This window comes from Erpetoichthys calabaricus, chromosome 7 (assembly GCF_900747795.2).
Source record: "Erpetoichthys calabaricus chromosome 7, fErpCal1.3, whole genome shotgun sequence".
Classification (NCBI taxonomy): Eukaryota; Metazoa; Chordata; class Cladistia; order Polypteriformes; family Polypteridae; genus Erpetoichthys; species Erpetoichthys calabaricus.
In genome coordinates, this window is record NC_041400.2 from 188,295,337 (window position 1) to 188,320,235 (window position 24,899).

The 24,899-nt window shown below is 41.3% G+C and overlaps 1 protein-coding gene across 1 annotated transcript in view; it reads right to left on the bottom strand.

Moving 5' to 3' along the window:
• The window catches only part of adamtsl7 (ADAMTS-like 7), a 361,338-nt gene extending 342,744 nt beyond the window's left edge, over positions 1 to 18,594 (bottom strand). The window contains exon 1 of the mRNA XM_051929912.1: positions 18,321 to 18,594. Within this exon, the coding sequence (XP_051785872.1) occupies positions 18,321 to 18,434 (114 nt within the window). The 5' untranslated portion in view covers positions 18,435 to 18,594. The remainder of the gene's footprint in view (positions 1 to 18,320) is intronic.
• Positions 18,595 to 24,899: the final 6,305 nt, after the last annotated feature.

The following is a 24,899-nucleotide window of genomic DNA, read 5'->3' on the forward strand; positions in this document are numbered from 1 at the left end:
AAAACAGCATCAAAACACAGATCATATGTGTGTATTTTCTAAATTATCATCTTATATTGATGTACTCACAGTATGCAACATCATAACGAAGCAACTGAACGTTAAAACTGGAATCTTAATTCAATGATCAATGCTTTATCAATTATTATTTAATGCTGTAAACCATTACTAATGAAGCAACAAAACATTAAAACTGGACAAGACATCTTCATGGCATGGATCAGGTGTATCGTTATTTATTTATACATCACGATTCTCATCGCAAGCCACTATTAATGCAGAACATTACTTTAGAATAGAATTAGTCAAGAAAGCCCAACAACGCCTCTGCTTCCTCAGGAGACTGAGTAAGGCCCGGATATCCCCCACAACCCTGTGCAGAGTTCTACAGGTGTACTGTGGAGTCCATCCTGACAGAATGCATCACATCCTGGTACAGCAACTGCTCAGAGCTCTGCAGTGGGTGGTGAATACAGCAGGGCAGATCACGGGCACACAGCTCCCTGCGACCCAGGACATCCACACTACACGCTGTCTCAGGAAAGTGAACCGTATCAGGCGGGACCCCAGCCACCCTGCACTGTCACTTTTCACCCTCCTCCCATCGTGGGAAGCAACTAAAGTCCATTTGGATGTGCACCTCCAGGTTCAGGAACAGTTTCTAGCCAACTGCAATCAGACTCATGAACAATCAGTAACCTTGTGTCACCTCCACTGCTACCTGCACATATACTTCTGCCACTGTCTCTATTTATTCCTAGGATTCTGGTTTTATTTATTTACTTATTTATACTCATTTATTTATTGTGTTTTTTTTTTGTCTATGTTCACTGCCTGAGAGGGCACATGCAAGCAAGCATTTCATTGTACATGGTACTTGTACACATGACAATAAAGAATTGAAATTGAAAATTGAAATTGAAATAGATCATATGTGACAAAAAAAATAATACATGTTATGGTCTTTATGTCAGTTATAATTTAGATTTACTTCTTACAGCAACATTCACAGCATGCACCTTAACATGGTTATATAACAAACACTAAAAAACTAAAACAAAAAAAAATTGATGTTTTGTAAATTCTCATATAGTGTTCAATTATATATAGTGCATTTCACAGTATGCAGTATAAAAAGGTGCTGAAGCAACAAAACATTAAAACTGGAGCAGAAATCTTAACGCCTTGGGCAAAGTATAAGTCAATCATTTACAGTTAGGTCCATAAATACTTGGACAGAGACAACTTTTTTCTACTTTTGGTTCTGTACATTACCACAATGAATTTTAAATGAAACAACTCAGATGCAGTTGAAGTGCAGACTTTCAGCTTTAATTCAGTGGGGTGAACAAAACGATTGCATAAAAATGTGAGGCAACTAAAGCATTTTGTTAACACAATCCCTTCATTTCAGGGGCTCAAAAGTAATTGGACAATTGACTCTTTGGCTATTTCATGGGCAGGTGTGGTCAAGTCCGTCGTTATGTCATTATCAATTAAGCAGATAAAAGGCCTGGAGTTGATCTGAGGTGTGGTGCTTGCATGTGGAAGATTTTGCTGTGAACAGACAACATGCGGTCAAAGGAGCTCTCCATGCAGGTGAAAGAAGCCATCCTTAAGCTGCGAAAACAGAAAAAACCCATCCGAGAAATTGCTACAATATTACGAGTGGCAAAATCTACAGTTTGGTACATCCTGAGAAAGAAAGCAAGCACTGGTGAACTCAGCAACGCAAAAAGACCTGGACGTCCACGGAAGACAACAGTGGTGGATGATCACAGAATCATTTCCATGGTGAAGAGAAACCCCTTCACAACAGCCAACCAAGTGAACAACACTCTCCAGGGGGTCGGCGTATGGATATCCAAGTCTACCATAAAGAGAAGACTGCATGAAAGTAAATACAGAGGGTGCACTGCAAGGTGCAAGTCACTCATAAGTCTCAAGAATAGAAAGGCTAGATTGGACTTTGCTAAAGAACATCTAAAAACCCAGCACAGTTCTGGAAAAACATTCTTTGGACAGATGAAACCAAGATCAACCTCTACCAGAATGATGGCAAGAAAAAAGTATGGAGAAGGCGTGGAACAGCTCATTATCCAAAGCATAGCACATCATCTGTAAAACACAGTGGAGGGAGGCAGTGTGATGGCTTGGGCGTGCATGGCTGCCAGTGGCACTGGGACACTTGTGTATTGATGATGTGACACAGGACAGAAGCAGCCGAATGAATTCTGAGGTGTTCAGAGACATACTGTCTGCTCAAATCCAGCTAAATACAGCAGTCAAATTGATTCATGATACAGATGGACAATGACCCAAAACATACAGCCAAAGCAACCCAGGAGTTTATTAAAGCAAACAAAAATGGAAAATTCTTGAATGGCCAAGTCAGTCACCTGATCTTAACCCAATTGAGCAGGCATTTCACTTGTTGAAGACTAAACTTCAGACAGAAAGGCCCACAAACAAACAGCAACTGAAAGCCGCTGCAGTAAAGGCCTGGCAGAGCATTAAAAAGGAGGAAACCCAGCATCTGGTGATGTCCAGGAGTTCAAGACTTCAGGCTGTCATTGCCAGCAAAGGGTTTTCAAGCAAGAATTAGAAATGAACATTTGATTTCCAGTTATTTCATTTGTCCAATTACTTTTGAGCCCCTGAAATGAAGGGATTGTGTTCAAAAAATGCTTTAGTTGCCTCACATTTTTATGCAATCGTTTTGTTCACCCCACTGAATTAAAGCTGAAAGTCTGCACTTCAACTGTATCTGAGTTGTTTCATTTAAAATTCATTGTGGTCATGTACAGAACCAAAATCAGAAAAAATTTGTCTCTGTCCAAATATTTATGGACCTAACTGTATTTCATAATCATAATTCTCATCAAAAGCCAATATTAATGGAGAAAATTATTGAAGAATAGATCATATGTTTAGGAAAAAAAAATTGTTATGGAATTCTATGTAAATTACAATACAATACAATTTATTGTTGTATAGCCTAAAACCACACAAGGAGTGCCGCAATGGGCTTTAACAGGCCCTGCCTTTTGACAGCCCCCCAACCTTGAAAACTCCCAATAAAGTGGAAGAAACCTTGGGAAAGGCGGTTCAAAGGGAATCCCTTTTCCGGGTAGGTTGGACATGCAGTGGGTGTCAAAAAGACGGGGATCAATACAACACAATACACAGAACAGAACAGAAGTAATCCATCCATCCATCCATTATCCAACCCGCTATATCCCAATCACAGGACCACGGGGGCCTGCCGGAGCCAATCCCAGCCAACACAGGGCGCATTGCAGGAAACAAACCCCGGGCAGGGCGCCAGCCCACTGCAGAGAAGTAATCCTCAAATACAATATAATATCCATCCATCCATTATCCAACCCGCTGAATCCGAACACAGGGTCACGGGGGTCTGCTGGAGCCAATCCCAGCCAACACAGGGCACAAGGCAGGAACCAGTCCCGGGCAGGGTGCCAACCCACCGCAGGACACACACAAACACACCCACACACCAAGCACACACTAGGGCCAATTTAGAATCACCAATCCACCTAACCTGCATGTCTTTGGACTGTGGGAGGAAAGCGGAGCGCCCGGAGGAAACCCACACAGACACGGGGAGAACATGCAAACTCCACGCAGGGAGGACCCGGGAAGCGAACCCAGGTTCCCAGGTCTCCCAACTGCGAGGCAGCAGCGCCACCCACTGCGCCACCGTGCCGCCTACAATATAATAGTAAAATAAAAATTAACATTGAATAGTTACATTACTGCATGTAGTGCCATTCACAGTATGCACCCAAACAAGATAATGCAATGAATATTAAAGCAGAGACCATATTTGAAAAGAGACATAAATCAATGCTTTGTAAATTATCATGTAATGTTCATTTATATATAGTGCCATCCACAGTATGCAACATCATAAGGTGCTATTAGTGAAACAACAATACATCAAAACTGGAGTAGAAATCTTAATGCCTCAAACAGAGGACAATCATGGACCACCGTAAGATGTCAATAATGAAGCACTGAAGCATCACATTCAGGTGGTGGTACTTAGTGTAAAGCAAGCAACAGTAATTGGATATATAGCGCCCTTCATCTTATGGACCCTAATAATATCCTATTAATGCACATTCATAACGTGCTATTAATGACTCTTTACATGTGACAATAATGACCCCCATGACTTATCAAAGCACCAAAGCTGGATATGAGCATCGAGGACATAATGCACCCCAGCACGAGGAGAAATCAAGAAAAATATCAACGCATATCAAAGACAACCAAAGCAAAATAGCAGAAGCCTTTAAGACAGGGACTTTAATGTTATATTTCATTTGTAGAGTATCATTATGCATCATCACCAGGCTGTAGTACCAAAAAAATGTAACAAAAGTACTGACTGCATCTGGAACAAAGCAGCATTAATAACTAGGAACTGCAGAGTAAATTACGAGTAAGCCTTCATGTTGCATATCGGTCATTAACAGTGCGCACCGTCACAAGGCAGCATGTAACAAAGCATCACAACTGGACTCACCGCAAATCAATCATTATTTCTGACACTGGATGCACCATCGCTGATGACACTGCTATCATGGGCAGCATCAGGAATGGGCTGGAGGATGAGTATAGGGACCAAATCAATGACTTTGTTAAATGGTGCGAATCAAACCTCCTACAACTGAACACCAGCAAAACCAAGGAGCTGGTGGTGGATTTTAGGAGGACCAGACCCCTCATAGACCCCATGATCATCAAAGGTGACTGTGTGCAGAGGGTGTGCAGACCTATAAATATCTGGGAGTGCAGCTGGATGATAAATTAGACTGGACTGCCAATACTGATGCGCTGTGCAAGAAAGGATAGAGCCGACTATACTTCCTTAGAAGGCTGGCGTCCTTCAACATCTGCAATAAGATGCTGTAGATGTTCTATCAGACAGTTGTGATGAGCGCCCTCTTCTACGCAGTGGTGTGCTTAGGAGGCAGCATTAAGAGGAAAGACGCCTCACGCCTGGACAAACTGGTGAGGAAGGCAGGCTCTATTGTTGGCACGGAGCTGGGCAGTTTGACATCTGTGGCAGAGCGACGGACACTGAGCAGACTCCTGTCAATCATGGAGAATCCACTGCATCCACTAAACAGTATCATCTCCAGACAGACTGCTGTCACCGTCCTGCTCCACTGACAGACTGAGGAGATCGTTCCTTCCCCACACTGTGCGACTCTTCAATTCCACCCGGGGGGGTAAACGTTAACATTTAACATTATACAAAGTTATTGTCTGTTTTTCACCTGCATTATTATCTTTCTTTAATTTAATATTATTTATTGTATCAGTATGCTGCTGCTGGAGAATGTGAATTTCCCATTGGGATTAATGAAGTATCTATCTATCTATTAAGGATGCAGAATATCAATGCATAACAAAGAATTTCAATGCATTCAATTTTGACATAGAAAGCATCACTGCTATGGACGTTACTGTACAGTAATCTGTCGCTATAAATTGTATAGACTGTCATTCACAGCAATCCATAATCAGTATGCACCACCATTAGTAAAGAACAATTCCAAAGCAAATCTTGATAGAATGCATTAGTGTCATGGACTTCAATTTAAATTATCATTAAAGGCTTTTTTTTATAGCACCATTCAGAGTGCATACCATTACAAAACAGCATTAAAGAAGAATATGAAAGGACAGACCAGATCTGGATAAAAGCAATAATATCAGAGGCGAGTTGTCATTTCATCTAGCGGAATTAACAATGCGCACCCGGACAGACTGCTATTTACAAAGAAGAACGTCAAAGCAGTGTGGATAATACTGCAGAATGAATGACTTTTATTTTATACTAGCTGTGTAAGCCCATGCTGTAAAGAGCCCGGGGTCCTGGAAAATATTGAAATCGTCAGAAAAAAAATGAAGTGTAGAGATATCAGGTAATTGACAGGAACTACTCTGGGCATCTCTCTCCATGGAGGTTTCATTTTGCCGATGTGCTCGTCTCGCTTGTGCATTAGCAGCTAAGCGAGTTTCTCTCTTTTCTCTGTGATTTCACCTTCGCGACGGAGTCACTTTCTTTGAGGTTCATAGCCTCGCACTTCCGGGCCTGACTGACAGACAGACAGACACTTCCACGCGCAGACGTTTATATATAAAATTGTGTCATTAATGGTGTGCACCATCAACAGATGACATTAATGAAGATGCGTCTCAAAACATGGTGCCTATGTGGACAGCACTATAGACTTGATATCCACTTTAATGATCATCATTAACAATATAAACCTGGTCAGGCCGCTATTAATGACGACAAACATTAAAGCAAGAAGCATAAGGGGAGATTTCCATTGAAATTCAGTGCAAATAATGAACTTACAATAGTGAATGGGTCCCTAATCAGTATTATTGCGTATAGTGCCGTGGTATGCACCATCACAACGAGATTCACATGATAAGGTTATGGACTTCAGTGTAAATGGTCAATCCACATCCAATTTATACAGTTCCACTGAAAGTAGACGATACTGCACCATCACAAGGTGCTATTCATGAACAACCATGTCAAATAGTGGATCGAACTTGGATTAAAAGCAGAAATATTTTTTTGCCTTTAATATACTTTATTAATCCTGAGGGGAAGATATTACAGATATTGCTGAAAATTATTAACAAGTATTAATTTTTTCTAGCACCATTCACAGTGTGCAGCATCACAAGACTCTGCTAATGAAGAATAGGAAAGTATGTGGCATATCTGGATAAAAGCGTCATTACTGGGGACTTTAGTGTGAACAATCAATCGGAATTCATTTTACATATCACCATTAACAACAGGCACCATGCCAGAGTGCTATTAATAAAGAGGACTATCAAGGCATGGCGCGTACATGGATAATACTAGAGATATAATGTATATATATATATATATATATATAGTAAACTAGCAAAATACCCGCGCTTCGCAGCGGAGAAGTAGTATGTTAAAGATGTTATGAAAAAGAAAAGGAAACATTTTAAAAATAACGTAACATGATTGTCAATGTAATTGTGTTGTCATTGTAATGAGTGTTGCTGTCGTATGTGTATATATATATATATATATATATATATATATATATATATACACACACACATACACATACATATATATACACATACACATCCACATATATATACATATATATACACACATGTCCTGCGGTGGGTTGGCACCCTGCCCGGGATTGTTTCCTGCCTTGTGCCCTGTGTTGGCTGGGATTGGCTCCAGCAGACCCCCGTGACCCTGTGTTCGGATTCAGCGGGTTGGAAAATGGATGGATGGATGATTGTCAATGTAATTGTGTTGTCATTGTTATGAGTGTTGCTGTCATATGTATATATATATATATATATATACACACACACATACACATACATATATATACACATACACATCCACATATATATACATATATATATATATACACACATGTCCTGCGGTGGGTTGGCACCCTGCCCAGGATTGTTTCCTGCCTTGTGCCCTGTGTTGGCTGGGATTGGCTCCAGCAGACCCCCGTGACCCTGTGTTCGGATTCAGCGGGTTAGAAAATGGATGGATGGATGGATATACACACATACATACACACACATATACATATATATACATATATACACACATATATATACATATACACATATATATACATATATATACATATATACACATATATACATATATATACATACATATACATATATATATACATATACATATATACATATACATATACATACACATATATATATACATACACATATACATATACATACACCTATACATATACATACACATATACATATACATATACATACACATATATATACATATATATATACACAAATACATATATATATACATATACATAAATATATATATAGCAAAATACCCACGCTTCGCAGCGGAGAAGTAGTGTGTTAAAGAGGTTATGAAAAAGTAAAGGAAACATTTTAAAAATAACGTAACATGATTGTCAATGTAATTGTGTTGTCATTGTTATGAGTGTTGCTGTCATATAATATATATATATATATATATATATATATATATATATATATATATATATATATATATATATATATATACACACACACACATAAATATATAAATATATATACATATCTAAATATACACTGTGATATGTGGCCGGCTTGGCATTCCGGCCAATACCCCCAGGCCGCCAGGTGGAGCTTTCCCTGCAGCATGGACATGCCCCGAGTTCCAGCAGGGACTCATGGACTATGTAGTTTTTATGCGCAGCCCTGCTGGATGCCTTGGGGACCACCAGGAGTCGCTGTAGGGAAACCCGGGGACTCTTATATGCCCTATGATCCGGAAGTACGTCATAATCCCAGGACAGGAGAAAACGGTGTACTTCCGGGTTAAAGAAAAGGACTGTTTACCCTGACCCGGAAGGAATACGGACTTGTGGGTTGTGCCAGGAACCCCTTCCGGGTCAGGGAGTATAAAGAACTATGGGAAAGCCCAGTCCGCCGGGCTGAGCTGGGAGGAAGGGTGGCGACGTGTTTGGGAGTGGTGGTTATTGTATTGATTAGTTGTATATGAGTGTTCTAGAGTATAGGGTGCTTGGTGCACATATTTGTCTAAATAAAAGGATTATTTGGACTTTTATATGGTGTCTGACGTCTGCTCAGAGGGTTCAAGGGGTCACGGAGACCTTAATCTTTTACAGTGGCGTAGTCTCGGCAGGATTCTCTGGCCGTCCGGTTTTGGCAGAGGACCTGAATTCAAATAAATTTCTGTGGGGAGAGAACCCTAAGCAGATAACGTCGGAGCACCCGAAGATTGAAGAAACACTCGAATTTAAAAGCGCTGCAATAGTGAGCCTTATCCAGACCATGATGGGGAAAAAATCGGGAAAGAAAAAGGGCAATCCCGACTGGGTGAAAAACATGACGGAAGCCGAAATGACCTGGACTTACCTGACTGGGAGTGAAGAGGATCGAGCAATAATAAAAGCGGAGAAAGCTCGAGTGGCCCAACAGCAAGAACACTATCGGCCATCGGTCATGTCAGAATCCCAAAAAGGGTTAGGAACCCAGCTGCCAAGTGTGGAGGTATGTGCAGGGAAAACGCCTGAAGTTTCGGGGATGTTTTTTTCTTATTTTACAGAGACATGCTTCCAGAAAGCAGACGGTGCATTGGATACCTGTGTCGTACCTTGGCAAGATGGCCACAATACTCGGAAGGCAGGCCAGGCTGGGAGTAGTCACTTCACAAGCCCATTCGCGGATCCTGACCACGTGACCTCGCGTGATGGATTGTAGGAAGGAGAAGGTCAACTCCAGTCCATAGGTGAGGTCGTCGTTTCCCCAGTGGATCAAAGCTCCCTGAAAGGAAAGGGGGTGGCGAGCGAAGCAGCGCCGAAATTAAAAAAAGGAAAGGAGGAGAGGGACGTGACTGAACGGGCTGCAGATAACTTTGAAAAAGCAGACCACAGTCGGCCGCTGGAGGCTACCCGATCCTCTTTTGACTCCAACTCCCAAGAGTCTTTGCGGGACAGTGAGCACGTGCCGACAACGGACGTGCCCATTGGCTCTCGGACGGTAGCAGCGCCCAGGCCATCTGAACTGCAAGACTCCAATGACCAGAAGCCTCCGCGAAGCCCAGCAGAGCACGTGATTGGAATGGACGTGCTCATTGGCTCCCGGTCGGCAGGTGAGTTAAATACGGAACTGAACTTACCTCCGGTCGAAATAAATAATGTTTTGGACATACGGGATCTCGAAGTTGCTCGGATCTGTGAGTTGTTTTTTACAGGAATTAAAAGAATTAACGCGTAGAAGAGCTGGGAGCTACAGCCGAGGCGCCGCTAAAGGGACTGCAGGGATACCTACGGCGACTGGGGCGAGAAGCTCCTCCGGTGATTGATGCGGGAATACAGGTGAGTCCTGCCCGTATCGTATATAATAAGGGGACGCAGTGTGAGCCGGCACCGCGTTTAATAAGTAGCAGTTGCCAAAGCACTGTGAATCCGACAGTAGAGAATGGCATGGTGACGGAGTGGACGGGTGAAGGTCCGATCGAACCGGGACAGCGGTACAAGATGGCTTACCGGAGCAATACGGACCTCGAGACCCCGTCCCGCGTGAAGAGGGAGTTGTCGCTGGTTAATGGAGGGGCGGAAGAGGTGCCAATCAAACCGGGGTGGCTGAAAAGTGCTGTTACCCGGGGCGAGGGGTTACCAATGACGCCGCCTCCTATATTGTATAGGACAATGGGCGTGCAAACAGCAAAGAGGCTCTCTCTTCTCCATAGAGAGCCTCACGCTGTGCACAAGCCCCAGAATAAGCAGGAGATCCACAAACTGGTACGCGGGTCTCCTGACAAGATAGAGAAAAGGGCAGAGAGCAACGAGGCGGCCATAACACCCTCCTTGGCGGAGAAATGGACGGATAAGGAGCCGGACGTTTCATGGCGGTTCCAGTCTCACAGAGGAAGGCGACCAGGAGGACGGCGGGTGTGCTATAACTGTCGTCGGCCGGGACACCTATGGCGATGTTGTCCTCGGAGGACAGGGGATCAGAGGGATTCTCGTTATGATGTTCCCCCAAGGTTCTCCGGGGAGGCTACACAACCATGCCATGGACCGGCATACGGATCCTCTTGGAGGAAAACGTCCCTCGCGGGGCTGGCCGCTCAAAATCGTGGTTTTTCGCTGGGGGAAGGGTACTGTGATATGTGGCCGGCTTGGCATTCCGGCCAATACCCCCAGGCCGCCAGGTGGAGCTTTCCCTGCAGCATGGACATGCCCTGAGTTCCAGCAGGGACTCACGGACTATGTAGTTTTTATGCGCAGCCCTGCTGGATGACTTGGAGACCACCAGGAGTCGCTGTAGGGAAACCCAGGGACTCTTATATGCCCTATGATCCGGAAGTACGTCATAATCCCAGGACAGGAGAAAACGGTGTACTTCCGGGTTAAAGAAAAGGACTGTTTACCCTGACCCGGAAGGAATACGGACTTGTGGGTTGTGCCAGGAACCCCTTCCGGGTCAGGGAGTATAAAGGACTATGGGAAAGCCCAGTACGCCGAGCTGAGCTGGGAGGAAGGGTGGCGACGTGTCTGGGAGTGGTGGTTATTGTATTGATTATTGATTAGTTGTATATGAGTGTCATAGAGTATAGGGTGCTTGGTGCACATATTTGTCTAAATAAAAGGATTATTTGGACTTTTATATGGTGTCTGACGTCTGCTCAGAGGGTTCAAGGGGTCACGGAGACCTTAATCTTTTACAACACATATATATCTACATATACACATATATATATATATATATATATATATATACACATATACACATCCATATATACATATACATATATACACACATATCAACATATATCTACACATACATACACACACACATATACATATATACATATACACATACATACATAGATACATACACACACACACACACACATATATATATATATATATACAGTATATATATATACATATATACACAGACACATATATACACATATATATACAGTACATATCTACATATATATACACACATATACAGTATATACAGTACATATATATATATATATATATATAGCTGATTACTCAGTGGCTTCGCTCACTGAGTGCAAGAGAAAAAAATAAAATGTAGTATTTATAAAATAAGTTTGTTAATTGCCAAATTTATTTTTCCACAAATGAAGAGCACTTACAATTACATAGAAATCAATATAAACAACATTAACATCATTATCATATGAGAATATGAAGTAATATATAAGAAGCACATTGTATATAAATATAAATTATTAAACAGTAAAATCTTCTTGTATAATACGCTACCGTGGCTATTCGTTTGTCTGTCCAGGATTTTAAATCACCTGTAGCTCGCAAACCGTTTCACCTATTGACTTGAAATTTGGTACACATATACTACGTCACGTCTACTATCCGCTTCTGCGGTGATGATTTTATTAGTCTTTTTATCTTTATTTTATTTTATTGTAGAATGAACTCACAGCTGCGCGCACCAGGGCGGCCGTGGGCGGATGCGTACGGGTGCAGATTTCAGTCCCTACCACCTTCGTTAATCATTGTTGAGGCAGAGTGAAGACTTAAGTGCCAGCTTAACTGAAAAATTAAAGAAAACATACTAATTTATCGCAATACAAAAAGTAACTTAATCAGTTTTAACGTGAAAAGATGCCGACGAAAGATGAGAAGCAGCGGGACGCTAGGGTGAAGAGCTGCTCAGTAAGCATCAAGTGCATTAACCTCTGAGCAAACGAACGGTAAATGTACAGAGAAAGAGGATAAATAACAAGAATGCTTATGTCAAGTGTATTCACTCCATGTTATCGTGCAGTGCGCGGTTACTGGTATTTTTATAAAAGAATTTGAACAACATATAAGAAGCGTATAAATTATTAAACAGTAAAACGTTAACATTTAAGAAGTAAAGATACATTGAGTACTACTGCAGTGCTTTCGGGTATAGTACATTTTTCGGGTGCAGTTTTCATTCCCTACCACCTTCGCAAATCATTGTTGAGGCAGAGTGAAGACTTAAGTGCCAGCTTAACTGAAAAATTAAAGAAAACATACTAATTTATCGCAATACAAAAAGTAACGTAATCAGTTTTAACGTTAAAAGATGCCGACGAAAGAAGAGAAGCAGCAGGACGCCAGGGTGAAGAGCTGCTCAGTAAGCATCAAGCGCATCAACCTCTGAGCAAACGAACAGTAAATGTACAGAGAAAGAGGATAAATAACATGAATGCTTATGTCAAGTGTATTCACTCCACGTTATCGTGCAGTGCGCTGTTACTGGTATTTTGATAAAAGAATTTGAACAACATATAAGAAGCATATAAATTATTAAACAGTAAAACGTTAACATTTAAGAAGTAAAGATATATTGAGTACTACTGCAGTGCTTTCAGGTATAGTACATTTTTTGTTTGCCCATTACAAGCATAAATGTATACATTTTTTGGTGTACCTACCCGAGAATACGCGACATGACCCGGCAGTTAAAAGTTTCTCACTCCAGCAATTTTAACTCTGTTACAAAGTCATCTAGTACGCGACACGTGTTTCGCCGTAATTGTGGGCTCATCTGGCGTACACACTCACTGCACTCCCTTACGGGAATCGAACCTCGGACGTCAGCGCTAGAGGCAAAGCACCTAACGTTGTGCCACGGCGTGTGGTTCATTCATTTGACAGCATGTAGATCGGGGTAATTACATTGCAGACATTCGTAGTATGAATCCCAGTCTGACTGTATGGATGGTTACCTACGGGAGCGTTTCTATAAACTTAATTTATATCCCTGCGCATCGCAGCGGTGAAGTACTGCTTTTGTATTTTTTTGTTCGTTTATTACGATTATAGTTATTTATTCATTCCCTTCTTTAGCTGACTGCCTGCTCTCATTAAACTTGTATCTCGCGAATATGGTATTGCAAACGGTGGGAGTGTTTCTATAAACTTAATTTAAACTTACAGTTTTCACTGTGCTTGGTTTTTCCGCAGTAGCTGCACTTAACTGCGTTCACAGTCAGTTCATGTGATTACGTGGGAGGCGTGATGACGCGTTACGCAAATCCGCCTCCCACGTCCATGGAGCCGCTCTCCATTTCAGTAGATGGACAAAAAAGAGGTTCCAGTTATGACCGTTACGCGTAGAATTTCGAAATGAAACCTGCCTAACTTTTGTAAGTAAGCTGTAAGGAATGAGCCTGCCAAATTTCAGCCTTCCACCTACACAGGAAGTTGGAGAATTAGTGATGAGTGAGTCAGTCAGTCAGTGAGTTAGTCAGTCAGTGAGGGCTTTGCCTTTTGTTAGTATAGATTATAGATATATAATTAAATACTATACACTATATAGATCTATATATATATGTATATAGTGAAAATTATTAATAAATTATCAATAGTGATATACATAATAAATACTATATATACTAAAATATATATATAAATGTAAATTATAAATATCTCATATATATATTTCTCTTCTGGTTCGTCCTGCTTCCACTTCAAAACCGGTCCCACCCACACGCAGCCGACACGGCATTTCTCGATTTCTATTCGTCCTCTTCCATGTCATGCAATATAATGGCCTGCTGAGCATAATACATCCAACAAGTACTCGAGGTGCTGCCACAACGGTAAAGTAGCTTTACAACCCTTGCGGGAGCCACCTGTGTCTTTACAACAGCTTCTTACACGGCAAACATCAGAAGCTAAAAATTATCGTGAACACATTCGAGAATACAACTCTTCTCTAGCGTTTGCTTCCATGGGTGCCCAGATAACTCAACCTCCTGACCACGGACCATACTGTTTTAAAATACACAGGCAAATTTATCACCAAATCTCTCCACTATACGCTAACACTTCTACCTCTCCAGGATATGGACAGTTGTATGTTTTTGACACAGCGCAAGCTACTGAAGTACGCTTACAAAATAAAGCAAACTCTGCATGCAGCGAAAATGTACTTCTCCAGCTAGATTCCATGCTCAGAACCATCAACCCCTTCGCTAAATCATTCAAACACATACATGAAATCGCTCAGTCCAATCCAACAGCATCTGTACGAATGGTTTTCAAGGAAACCCCTAGGCAGGATTTATGATGATACAATGCTCTGACATGTCACACCGATGTTGCAGCGATTTTCGTCGGATGAAGATGGCGAAACGCCTGCCGAAAGGGACCTTTGCATCTATCCCATAGGCAACTCCTGTAAACAGATTTCCACGCTCAATATGAATTGCGATACTGTGGTTTACCCACTTTTATTCCCTTACGGAGACATTGGCTGGCACAAAGATTTACAACATGTTCTCGATAAAAGAACCGCCAAGCGAATAAGGCTTACTCAATGCCAATTTTACGTGTACATATTAACAATGAGGAATACATTTAGTATTTTTCATTCCAGCGGCAAATTATTCCAACAGTACGTCGTAGATGCGTATGTTAAAACAGAGGGCGCGCGTCTCAACTATCTCAGATTACATCAATAAGATCTGCGCGTCGAACTATCAGACGCACTGCAAGCAAACGCTGAAAATAACAACGTTCGTGTAGGCAAAATGATTGTATTACTGTCCACATTTTCCAGGAAGTCCAAGATACATACAACAAAACTATCAGGATGCCATGGCCATAGTACATAAATTCGGAAAGCCCGATTTATTTATCACTTTCACATGTATCCTGTATTCCTGAAATTCTAAATGCACACTGCATGTTTCAAGAAGTATTTATTTCTTCTTGATTTCTGAATTCCTTTCTCACCGTTTTCCGTTCCTGTTCTTACACCGCTGTATGCTACACCGGGCATCAGCTAGTATAATTGAATACTATAATACAAATGGATAATACTATAGAATTCAATGTAAAATAATAATAAATTACTAATTAGTATATTGCCATTAACAATATGCATCATTTCAAGATGATAATAATAAAGAGGACTATCAAAGCATGGAACATACATAGATAATACTATAGATATATATATATATATAATATAAATTATAAATATATAATTAAATACTATAATACGCTAAATAGATATATATATAGTGTAAATTATTAATAGTGATATACAAAATGAATACTAATTAATAATATGCATCATTTCATGATGATGTTAATAAAGAGAACTATCAAAGCATGAAGCATACATGGATAATAATTCTTTATTTATTTGTCACATATATAGTTATACAGGACAACACGCAGTGAAATGTATCTTTTCGCATACCCAACTATAGAATTAAGTGTAAATTAATAATAAATTATTAATTAGTATATTGCCATTAACAATATGCATCATCTGAAGGAGATATTAATAAAGAGGAATACCAAAGCATGAAGTACATGTGGATAATACCTCTAGAATTAAGTTCAAATTATCAACTGTTATTCATTTTATACAGTGCCATTACAAGGAGCTATGCATGAAGAAGAATATGAAAGCATATCTGGTAAGACAACAGACCTGAGTATAAATGATCAATTTCCAGTTTATATAGCTGCATTGAAGGTATTAGAATACATTATCAATCAATATTCATTTTACACACAGTATACCTTTATGGGAGCTTTCACATCATCACAAAGTGCTATTAATGAAGAAGAATATGAAAGCATGAAGCATAATCTGACAAGCCTCTAGACTTTAGTCTAAGTTGTCACCCACTATACAGTTTATTTAGCATCACCAATGGTATATACCCCCTAAAAATAAGAAAATGAAAAGCCCAGTGCCTATCTTTAGTGTTTGTTATCACTCACTAATCATTTTATCCATCCATCCATTTTCCAACCCACTGAACCCGAACACAGGGTCATGGGGGTCTGCTGGAGCCAATCCCAGCCAACACAGGGCACAAGGCAGGAACCAATCCCGGGCAGGGTGCCAACCCACCGCAGGACACACACAAACACACACTAGGGCCAATTTAGAATCACCAATCCACCTAACCTGCATGTCTTTGGACTGTGGGAGGAAACTCACGCAGACACAGGGAGAACATGCAAACTCCACACAGGGAGGACCTGGGAAGCGAACCCAGTTCCCCAGGTCTCCCAACTGCGAGGCAGCAGCACCACCCACTGCGCGACCGTGCCGCCCTAATCATTTTATATCACTCCAATAAAGGTATTAACCATCACAAGGTGCTCTTAATGAAGAATATGAAAGCATGAAGCATATCTTCATAAGACTTTAGTCTAAGTTATCACTCACTATCCAATTTAGATAGCTTTATCTAAGGTATATACCATCAGAAGGTGGTCTTAAAAAGAATTAAAAGCACGGTGCCTATCTTTAGTGTACGTTATCAATCACAATTCATTTTATATCATTCCCACAGGTATTTGTCATCACAAAGTGCTATTAATGAAAAAGAATATGAAAGCGTGAAGCATAATCTGACAAGCCTCTAGACTTTAGTCTAAGTTCTCACCCACTATATGGTTTATTTAGCGTCACCAATGGTATATACCCCCTAAAGAGAAAATGAAAAGCCCAGTGCCTATCTTTAGTGTTTGTTATCACTCACTAATCATTTTATATCATTCCAATAAAGGTATTAACCATCACAAGGTGCTCTTAATGAAGAATATGAAAGCATGAAGCATATCTTCATAAGACTTTAGTCTAAGTTATCACTCACTATCCAGTTTAGATAGCTTTATCTAAGGTATATACCATCAGAAGGTGGTCTTAAAAAGAATTAAAAGCATGGTGCCTATCTTTAGTGTACCTTATCAATTATTTTATATCGCTCCAATAAAGGTACTGTATTTACCATCACAAAGTGCTATTAATGAAGAAGAATATGAAAGCATGAAGCATATCTTGACAAGGCATCACTCACTCTCCACTTTATACGACTTCATTGATGGTATATACCATCAGAAGGTGGTCTTAATGAAGTGTGTTATCAATAATCACTTTCTATAGGTCCAATAACTGTATTTACCATCACAAAGTGCTATTAATGTCAGGCATGAAGCAGATCTTGACAAGCCTCTAGACTTTAGTCTACTCACTATACAGTTTATATACTGTAGCTCCACTGACAGTAAAGCCTTCCTAAAGAGAAAATGAAAAGCCCAGTGCCTATCTTTAGTGTACGTTATCACTCACTAATCATTTTCTAGAACTCCAATGAAGGTACACATCACTACACGGTGCTATTAATGAAGAAGAATATCAAAGCATTGGGCACACCTGCCCCTAGCTATTACAGACTTCAATGTTAATTAACAATCAAAGTGGCATTAACAACCTGCACCAAAGTGTCCAGCTTGAGCTGCTGGATATCTGGTTGCCATTCTCTAAACAGCCCCAAAGATTTAAAAAGAAAAAAAAGGAATTTTCAGTAATAAAAGCAGAGCCAAATCATGGGTTTCAGGTTTCCGAATCTCAGGTCACAGCCAGCAATGTGCAGCGAGCTGGGCAGCATGTGCACGTGTTTTAAGATGAAACTTCCATCCCAAATCCTGCTCATGAGTCCCCTGTACAGTATTCATGGGGTAAAAAAAAAATATATGGAAAACCACTGGCTGGCTTCATTTAAGAGACACTTGTCAGTCAGACATGACAGACGGCAGGCAGTCAATTCATTTATTTGATCTTTTTTTTAGTTGCAGCAGCATTTTTAAGTGAACAACTAAAGCTGCCAGCTCATTTCTATAGGGCACGGTGTGAAAAGGAAACCCATAAACTGGACTCACCTCCTTCAAGTGGGTATTCATCTGAAGAAGAGTCCCACGTGCACAGTGGCTTAAAAAGAGCAGCAGAATGACAACGACCCCATTGCAGTTCACTGGGAAATTGTGGGGAAACATCCTCGTGGAGCGGCAGGCAGCAGCTGTGTGGTGAAGAGAGCTCGGTGGCAGGATTGTCGTGTGCTGCCAAAGCCCAAGCCTTTTAGTGCAGACTCTCCACCACCAGCTTCAAGTAGGTGGCCTTAAACTCTTGACAGCTACCACCTCCTCCTCCTCCTCCTCCTCCTCCAAAGTGCAGGCACACCCCCCGGAGGTGGCGGGACGGGCAGCACTTTCACTCTGTGCTGAGCAACAGGGGAGGGAGCAGAGGAGGAGACTGAACGGGCTGCTGCTGAATTATTTCACTTTTTAGGCATTTGCCAAAGTCAATCTTATATTAACTCAATCCTCCTGGTGGGCCGCATCGCAACAAAAAAAAAAAAAACTGAAACACAGGATGGGAGGAGGGGGCGGGGGGCTGCTGAAATCTTTAGTAGTGGCCATAAAAATGTCTACAGCTTCGGAGTAATGGCCGCATAGTGTTTAACATTACAACCTTTAATTCCTCTGACATATTTTAAGACCTTAGTTCCGTCTGCACCAAAGCAAGTTGTCATTTTTTTTGGAGGGTCTTTTTTTTTTTTTGGGAAAGTGAAGTAATTATGATAAGAACCAGAAAATAAAAATGGATTTATTTGTATGCTGGGTGGCGCAGTGGTCAATACGCCCATTCTGGAGAAATCATCTGCCCCATATTTTTATGTGATAAAAGTGGATGGAATTCAAAAGAGTGACACAAACGGTGCCCACCATAATGTTTGGGACAGTCTTCTCGATTGATTTCTCACTCCGCAGTTTAAAATTACCAATCAAACACTTCGGGTATCGGGATTAAAGTGCACATTGCAGACTCTCATTGAAGGGGATTTGCAGACAATAGTTTTTTCATTTCAGGGCACCATAATGTTTGGGACGCAGCAATGGCAGGTCTATTAAAGCCACTGTCACATGTCCCTCACGTGCAATGACTGCTTGAAGTCTGCGATTCACAGATGTCACCAGGTGCTGAGGGGCTTCTCTGGTGATGCTCTGTGTGACAGATCAGAAACGGCCTTCAGGGGGCCGATGTGTGTGTGTCAGAGATGACTATCAGCAGAAGACTTCAAGAAACAGAAACACAAGAGGCCATACTGCAAGATGAAGACCACTAGACACAAAAACAGGATGGTCAGATTACACTTTGTGAAAAAGGAGCCTGCAGAATTGTGGGAAAAGGTCTTGTGGACAGACGAGACAAAGATGAACCTCATCAGAGTGATGACAAGAGTAAATTGTGGAGATGAGTAAGGAGCTGCCCGAGATCCAAAGCAGACCACCTCATCTATTAAACATGGCAGTGCTGCAGGTGTTATGTCTTGAGCATGTATCGCTGTCACAGGTCCCAGCACACTTCTCTTCATTGATGATGGAACTACTGACGGTGGTCACATAATGAATTCTGAGGTGTGTAAAAACATCAGATCTTCTCAAGTTCCACTAAAGGCCTCCAAACTCACACATCCAACAAGATAAGGAGCCAAACACACTGCTAGGGCCACACAGGAGTTTATCAAAGCTAAAAAACATAAAGTTATTGAATGGCCAAGCCAGTCACCTGATTTAAATCCAATTGAGCAGGCCTTCTGTATGCTGAATAGACAACCTAAGGGGACAAGCCCCTCGAAAACAAGCAGGAGCTGAAGATGGCTGCATTAGAGCCTTGGAAGAGCATCACCAGAGAAGACCCTGAGCACCTGGTGACGTCTGTGAATTGCAGACTTCAGGCAGGCATTGCATGTTGCATGTGTGTTTTGCCTGTCTATGGTAAAGTCATCCCTGATGGAGGATGGAGGATCACAGGAATTGTCATCGGATTGGCTGGCTCAGCACTGACTCAGCTGTGGAATGGCCAATAGGGGAAGGCAGCTTGATGGCAGAGGTCTCCAGGACTCAAAATCATATTTTGTGATATCATCTACTGTTGAATTCTGCTCTGTACTTGTAATATTTCTAATGTGTTGAGGATTACTTGTGTTTTGTTCTGTTAATTGTATTGTATTGGCCCCCTTCTTTTTGACACCCACTGCATGCCCAACCTACCTGGAAAGGGGTCTCTCTTTGAACCGCCTTTCCCAAGGCTTCTTCCATTTTTTTGGGAGGGTGTTTGTCTTTGTCTTCTTAGAAAGTCAAGGAGTGGGCTATCAAAAGGCAGGGCCTGTTATAGCCCACTTGCGGCACTCCTTGTGTGATTTTGGGCTATACAAAAAATAAATTGTATTGTATTGTATTGTATGTGAGGGACGTGTGACAAAGAACTAAATATGATGGCTTTGATAGACCAGAAATTGCTGGGTCACAAATATTATGGTGCCCTGAAATGGGGGGGGACCGTGTAGAAAAGGGTTGTGTGACTGAAATGTCTGCAAAGACCCTTAAATGAAAGTCTGCTATGTGCACTTTAATCACAATGTCTGAATTGTTGGATTTGTAATTTAAAACTGTGGGGAAAAAAAAGAAAAGAAATCAAAGAAAAACGTATCGTTGTCCCCAACATTATGGGTGACACTGTATATTAAAAAAAAACTCAACAAAAACTACCATAAAAATTGCAAAAGATACAAACTGACCTGCTTGCTAAATGTAACACCACAAAACAGAGTAAGCAGAGACCTAAACATTATTCTACATACTGTAGACTGACATGGGGGACTGGCCATCAAAGCTAAAGTCTAAGGCCTGCAAGGTTTAGTGACCACCCAGATGGTGCAATCTTCTCTTTATATATCGCGATCAACTTACAAATGTGGGTTCATCAAGGTGCCTCAAACCCCGCCTGGCTCCGCCCTGACAGAACCATATATGGACCATGCTAATCACCTTCATAAATATGTATTCTGCAGCCCTTCATTGGCTGGTAGTGCATACAGTACAGCAAGACAGATGTTCTCATCTCTAAATTAGGGGCACGCAAAGTACTTTTATTTGGTGGCCTAATCGCGGGCATCAGCAACAAGCTCAAATGTGTGGAATGAGAACATGTTACTGCTGCTGTAAATGTCGTGAGCTCCAGTAACACCGTACCTAAATATCAAAAAAAGTTCTGATCTCTTGCGTCGGAGCGTTAGTCGCAGATGGAGTTTGTGTGTAACGGGCAGAAAAAAAAAAGACATCTATACAGTAATCCCTCACTTATCGCGGGAGATAGGTTCTAAGGCCGACCGTGATAACTGAATTTCCGCGAAGTAGGGACACCATATTTATTTAATTATTTAACGTGTATTTGGACGTTTTTAAACCCTCCCTGTATTGTTTACAACCCACCCTTTACTCTATTAATAACAGGGACAACTGCTAAGCAATATGAAATCGGTAGATAAGTTTACCTGCGGTGGGTTGGCACCCTGCCCAGGATTGTTTCCTGCCTTGTGCCCTGTGTTGGCTGGGATTGGCTCCAGCAGACCCCCGTGACCCTGTGTTCGGATTCAGCGGGTTGGAAAATGGATGGATGGATGGATGGATAGATAAGTTTACACTTACTGTATAGCGAAGTACACGTAGCTATATATGACGTGATGATGGTGATGAATATGCTGCGCAGTAAAAATGATGACGATGACGGTGATAATCCCCTGAATGCAGTAGCAAGAGCACGTTAATGCTGAATGAGTGAGATGAGACTGCCTGGTTAATGCAGCACTCCGTCGCTGAGCCAATCAGCAGCACACAGGAACTTAACTGCGTGCTCTGATTGGGTAGCTTCTCAGCCATCCGCCAATAGCATCTCTTGTATGAAATCAACTGGGCAAACCAACTGAGGAAGCAAATACCAGAAGTAAAAAGACCCATTGTCCGCAGAAACCCGCGAAGCAGCGAAAAATCCGCGTTATATATTTAGATATGCTTACATATAAAATCCGCGAAGTCGTGAATCCGCGAAAAGTGAACCGCGAAGTAGCGAGGGATTACTGTACTCTCTGATTTCGATCTGCAAATGGAATCTGTAATTGGAGATGTCTTTTAATGTTCCAAATCTTATTTTGTGATATCATTTACTGTTAAATTCTGCTCCATACTTCTAACATTTTTATTTTTATACTGTATTGAGGATTTGTTCTGTTCTGTGTATTGTATTGTATTGTGCTGTATTGACCCCCTTCTTTTGACACCCACTGCACACCCAACCTACCTGGAAAGGGGTCTCTCTTTGAACTGCCTTTCCCAAGGTTTCTTCCATTTTTTTTGGGAGTTTTTCCTTGTCTTCTTAGAGAGTCAAGGCTGGGGGGCTGTCAAGAGGCAGGGCCTGTTAAAGCCCATTGCGGCACTTCTTGTGTGATTTTGGGCTCTACAAAAATAAATTGTATTGTATTGCATTGTGTCACTAGTAATGGCGCACTGCATGAATACACTAGACTTGAGCATTCACAGTTTTCATACTCTACCTCTGTAGATTTATCATTCGTTTGCTCAGTGGTTAATGCGATTGCTGCTTCCTGAGCAGCTCTTCTTTTCTCCACCCTAGCGGCCCGCTTCTTCTCTTCTTTCATCAGCATCTTTTTGCATTAAAACTGATTAAGTCAGTGTTTGTGTTGCAATTACTTAGTACCTGTTCCTTAATTTTTCACTTAAGTCTTCAATCTGCCTCAAGAATGATTTAAGATATGAAGAGGTAGGGGAAGTGACGGTGAAGGTGGTAGGGAATGAGATTGACACCTGTACGCATGCACCGCATGGCCGCCCTGCTGGCTGTTGCCGAGAGCTGATTCTACAATAAAATAAAAATAAAAAGTGGAATAACCTTGGAGGTCAATCATCACCCAAATGCGGATAGTTGACATCACGTAGTATATGTGTACCAAATTTCAGGTCAATAGTTCAATTTGCGAGCTACAGGTGATTTAAAATCCTGGACAGACAAACAAACAGCCACGGTAGCGTATTACAGTAATCCCTCGCTATATCGCGCTTCAACTTTTGCGGCTTCACTCTATCACGGATTGTATATATAAGCATATCTAAATATATAATGCGGATTTTTCGCTGCTTCACGGGATTCTGCGGACAATGGGTCTTTTTACTTCTGGTACATGCTTCCTCAGTTGGTTTGCCCAGTTGATTTCATACAAGGGACGCTATTGGCGGATGGCTGAGAAGCTACCCAATCAGAGCACACAATTAAATTCCTGTGTGCTGATTGGCTCAGCGACGGAGCACAGAATTCAATTCCGCTGCGTTAACCAGGAAGTCTCGTCTCGCTCATTCAGCATCAACGTGCTCCTGCTACTGCTTCAGGGGCCGTGCCCAAGCGCCAACGGAAGATGCTAACGATTTCCGAAAAGGTAAAAGTTTTGGATATGTTGAAGGAAGGGAACAGCTACACCGCTGCAGGATGCCATTACGGAATCAATTTTATTTAAAAAGGAGGAAAAGAATATAAGATCTATGGCCGCAGTGTCCTTTAACCAGGGTGCAAAATGAGTTGTAAGTGGATGTAATAAGGCGGTAGTCCGGCTGGAATCTGCTTTAGGGATCTGGATTGAAGAGTGCCAGAAGAAGAACAACGGTGGTGCTACACAGTCGCCTGAAGAGGCTCCTTTAGAAGAGCCGTAACGCTCTCCTTTGATGTGCAGTAAAATTAAACTCATCGTTATCGGACAAGTCGACGTGTCATTGTTGGTGAGTAACATAATTAATTTTCTACGTACAGTACTTACTACATGTACATAGTTTAGTATCACTGTACACACATTTTACTCTATACAATTTTTCTTGCATTGTACGTATTTATTGCTGGTGGCCTGCCTGTCGTAATGGCTGTAACATATGTGATATCGGAGATGCTCGATATCTTTAAAATAATATTTAGGTTTTACTGTATATAAACTGTGTTTACATACATAATTTCAATGAATCTTACCTAATATCTAAGAGAATACAAAGGGTTTATGCTGTATAATTGTGCGGGAAATGTTTATAAGAGTGTGGGTGAGTTTATTAGGGCTTAAAATATATAAACTTCGCGGATTTTCACCTTTCGCGGGGGGTTCTGGAACGCAACCCCCGTGATCGAAAAGGGATTACTGTATATAAGAAGAAGATTATACCAGAGCAGTCCTGACGATTGTCAGTCTTATCTCGGCATAGCAGATGACTTGCCTGTTAACAGAATGTCGCTACTTACGGTTAACTTAGTAAGTGTCCTTCTTGCAACTGGAGTGCATTAAAGTGTTCCGATTATGTTAAGTAAATGAACACTGGTGTAAATTGCCTTTTTATTTTGATAACAAAATAGTATGTTATATTTATACGCACCCACACCATGGAAAAATTGGATGAAGCACCTTGCAGGTCGGTGAATGGCTTCCGGAGTGAAGCTTGGCTCAGATATTCCTGATCAACAACAGCAACAACATTTATTTCTATAGCACATTTTCATACAAATGATGTAGCTCAAAGTGCTTTACATGATGATAAAAAGAGAAAAAAAGTCAAAGTAAGAATTAAAATGAG